Here is a 3955-nt window from a genome sequence, read left to right on the forward strand (position 1 = left end):
CCCAGGCTAGACGCCCTCAGGTGTGTGCAGCCTGTGAGGCCCCCGGGAGCCGCTCCCGAGGTCTGTGGCACACTCTCACCCTGAGCTGCCCACCAGAACCACAGGGCCCACAGGGACCTGGAAGCTCCTGCAACAGGCGACCTGTGCCCAACTCAGGCAAAGCCATGTGCAGCTACATCGAAGCCAAGTGAGATGAGCCACGCGCTCTGGATGGAGTGAGGCCCCTGCTCCGAATGCGCCTTGGAACAGAGTGTGTGGACTCCTACCGGAAGGAGGAGAGGGCTAGGCCCCCGCTGTCCACGCGCTCGTCCAAGTCAGACGTGTCTGGGGGACCCTCTCCACGTATCCCAGTGAGTTGCAAAGTGTAGGGGTCCTGGTCATGTGACTCACAGAGGGCTAAAGGCCACCTTGAGGGGACCATGTGGAGCCCTTGCGCCCCCTGGTGGCCGTGGGTGAACTTGTGCCCAGGAGCGTGGCACCTGTTGTACACCCCCGAGGGAGAGCAAGATTGCAGAGGAGGGGAGGGGCGGGGCGGGGCTGGGCGGGCTGAGGCGCTGCCCAGGAGGAGCCAGGGACTTGAGAAGGGCAGAGGACCACTCGCTCACAGCCCCGAGGCAATAAACCACAAAGAAGGGGGCTCCGGGCCAGAGCCCAGGAACGCAGCCCCCCAGCAAGCAGCCCGTGCCTGTGTCTCAGCCGGGAATGACCAAGTGCCTAAGGCTGCAGCAGCCGACCCAGAGGCCCAGATGCCCACAGGTCAGTGGGCGGTGCTGGGTACGGCCCTCCATCTGCGGCTCTGAGCGCTGCACTGGGCTAGCCGTGCGTGCCGCCCTCGACCTCCAGTTGAAAGACAAAAGCCAGCAGTGGAAGTATGACCAGCTTTGGCAGAGCAGCCGGGGGAATGACTTTCTCCGAGGTCGAAGTTGAGGCCTAGCGGGGTCCAGTTCACACTTATCTGCCCGACCTCTGGAGAAGGGCCCAGGCTGTCCCACCAGCATCCCTGCAGGTCTCCCCGCCCCACCCTCGGCCAGCCCGGGAGAGTGGGTGCATGGCTGTAGGCAGTCCAGCGGGTGGACTCACCTGCCCGGTCCAGGATCTCGAAGTCCAGATCTGTGTCACTGGCCGTGGCTCCTGGGGTGGCTCCCAGGTCTGGGCCCAGGACACCCGGGATGCTGGTGTGAAGCACATGCAGAACCCACTCAGCACACAGTGCCCACCCTCAGGACCTGCCTGGGACCCCCACACCTTCCTTACCTTAACGGCCAGGGGTCGTCCAGGAGGTCCTCTGCCGCCCGCTTGCAGAGGGACTGCTGGCTGGGAGGCAGGGGGCTGTGGGAGCGGAAGCTGTCCTGCTGATCACGGCTGGACGTGGCGCTCAGGTCTGACCAGAGCTGAGACTGGGGAGGGCAGGTGGAGTCAACGGGGCCACCACGGGCTTTCCTGCCCCTGCCACCTCCCTGGCTGCCCCACTGTGCGAGGCAGATAAGCCACGCGCCCGAACTGAGCGGAGGGACACGGCAGGGCAGGACCACCCAGGCAAGCTGAGCACCAGCCGTGAAGGGCTCCCGGCAGCTCAGTCCCCACGGTCAGCCTATGGACCGGCATCGCTGTCCCTCTCACGGTGAACTGAGGCCCAGAGAGGCTGTGTTACTGGCTTCCCAGGGGATGAGTGCAGTCCTGGAGAGAGGAGGCTGTGTTCGGGACACCGCGGGTGAGGCAAGATGCCCCTGTGAGCAGGGCGCTGCAGGCCCAGTTCAGCGAGGTTCGAGCCAGCCCTCTGCTCCCCCAAGCATCCCCGGAGCACCCTCCTTGTGCAAGGCCCTTTCCCAATGTGGGACGCACACCTGAGGACAGGTGCCACCCCGACCCAACCAACCAGTGAGGGCTGGGCACACAGGGGTGTGGGAAGCCAGGGTAGACTTCCTGGAGGGGGTGACACAGACAGAGGAGGCGGGTGAGGGTAGAGGGCACATTCCAGTGGCTGCCCGCAGAGACCTGGAAGAAGGAGGTCTCCGCCATGGTGAGCAGACCGTGAAGTCCAGGGGGAGCTGGGAGAAAGGTGCTGACCTGCCTCAGCTGGCCCTAGAGCAGGCGGTGGGGAGCCGGGAGGGGTCTGCTAGGGAGAGCCCAGCAGGAGCCGGTTCTGAGCCTCTGCGGTCCTGCTGTTCCCGCCCACCACAGCTGGGCACTGTCCTGGGGCAGCAGGTGTGAGGGCGCTGAGCAGCCTCAGATGGGAGGGAGCTGCGCCTGGATGCGGTTTAGGTCTGGGTTGCTCTGGCACGCGAGGTGCCGGCACTGGATGGGAATCTCCCCTCATGTGTGCTCTGTGCTCTGGGGAAGAAGCCTCCTTCCTTCTATTTCCAAGGGGTCGTGAGTGGGGGGCTATGTCTGAGGCCCTGCAGGTGCAGGGACAGTGTGGGGACGCTCCTGGTCAGTCCAGGAAGAGACTACCCTGGTGGCCTGAGGCAGCAGGTGAGAGTCAGTCTGCTGTTGCCTGCCCCCCGACAGCCGGCTCAGGGATGCTCCCTGTACCCTGCACCGGGGAGGCCCTGTGCCCTCTGCAGGGAGGCCCTGTGCCCTCTGCGGGGAAGCCCTGTGCCCTCTGCGGGGAGGCCCTGCGCCTTCTGCGGGGAAGCCCTCTGTGGGGAGGCCCTGTGCCCTCTGCGGGGAGGCCCTGCACCTTCTGTGGGGAAGCCCTCTGTGGGGAGGCCATGTGCCTCTTTACTTTTCCAAAGGATGAGCACAGAGCTGAGACACAGGCTCCGGAAACCACCACGACCTGACGCCCCAGGAGCAGTGTGTGCTGAGCTGACTGGGGTCCTCCCCACATTCACTTCACCCACCTGGGACTGGGCCCCAGACTGGGTCTTCCCAGAAGGCGTAGACTAGGACGAGGCTGTCCTGGATTGGAGTGGGCCTAAGTCCCACGTACTGGTGTCCTTCTAGGGGAGGGACATCTGGACAGAGACCCAGAGGGGACAGTGTGACATGATGGTGGAGACAGGCTTGGAGCCAAGGGCTGAGGAAGTCACAGAGCGGGAGAGGCCAGGAAGGGCCCCTCGACTCCCAGAGGAGAGCATCGGCCGGGCCCCTGGGTTTGGACTTCTAGCTTCCGGGCTGGTGGAGCGTCTGTCTCCGCGTACAGCGGTGTGTGGGCCTTCTCCCATGGGGATGCAATGCAAGAGCCTCCCTCGGTCCTGACCGGCCAGAGCGGGTGGGGAGCTGGCCCTACCTCGGTGGAGCTGAGCAGACTGCAGACACCGTCCTCACGTGGCCATATGGCGTGCATGCGCACCAGCCGCTGCTTCCCCTGCACGCAGGTGTCCCGGGTCCCCGCTTCCTGCTTGGGCTGCCAATGATAGGCCAGATGCTGGCAGTTCAGGAAGGGTTCTCCGTGCCCTTGGGGTTCCGACCGGTCACCCCACCACCTCCACCCTCCAGGTAGCTCCTCTCCTCCGAGTCTGGACTCAGTGACACGCAGCCGACAAGCTGGGAGAATAAAGCGACTCGCTCGGTGGGTGGGGTCCACGTTTTAGTGACCACGTGTTGTTATTCACTATTTATAAAAATAACATGCCCTCCCTCTACGCATCACACACATGTATACACTACATGGAAAACTAGGGAGGCACAAGCAATTGGAGAAGAAAATAAGATGTGCCCGTCACCCCCTCCTCGGAATTAGCACTTTGCACTTGGGTCTGTCTTCCCAATCTTTTTTCTGTATTCAGATGCATGTTTTGCAACAAACAGTTGATGCAGGAGTTGCCTGTGCAGGAGCAAGGGAGAAGGAGACCCTGGGGGGGTCCAGCTGTGCCTACTGCCCAGGCCCACAGCTGCCTTGGAGAGTCTTGCCCCCACCCCCCCGCAGGTGCCTGCAGCCTGCCCACAGTCGGGTTTGCAATGACCTCAGCCCCTCGGGAACTAAGTCCCTTCTGCATGTGTGCTCGGCATT

At 63.7% G+C, this 3955-nt stretch overlaps 1 protein-coding gene across 1 annotated transcript in view; it reads right to left on the reverse strand.

Moving 5' to 3' along the window:
* CARD14 (caspase recruitment domain family member 14) overlaps positions 1 to 3955 on the reverse strand; it is a 29015-nt gene that overhangs the window by 14351 nt on the left and 10709 nt on the right. The window contains exons 8-10 of the mRNA XM_027770829.1: positions 3233 to 3349; positions 1255 to 1397; positions 1081 to 1172 (exon numbers count right to left, since the gene is read on the reverse strand). Of these exons, the coding sequence (XP_027626630.1) occupies positions 1081 to 1172; positions 1255 to 1397; positions 3233 to 3349 (352 nt within the window). The remainder of the gene's footprint in view (positions 1 to 1080; positions 1173 to 1254; positions 1398 to 3232; positions 3350 to 3955) is intronic.

This window comes from Tupaia chinensis, unplaced genomic scaffold (assembly GCF_000334495.1).
Source record: "Tupaia chinensis unplaced genomic scaffold, TupChi_1.0 Scaffold000159_1, whole genome shotgun sequence".
NCBI classification, from domain to species: Eukaryota; Metazoa; Chordata; class Mammalia; order Scandentia; family Tupaiidae; genus Tupaia; species Tupaia belangeri.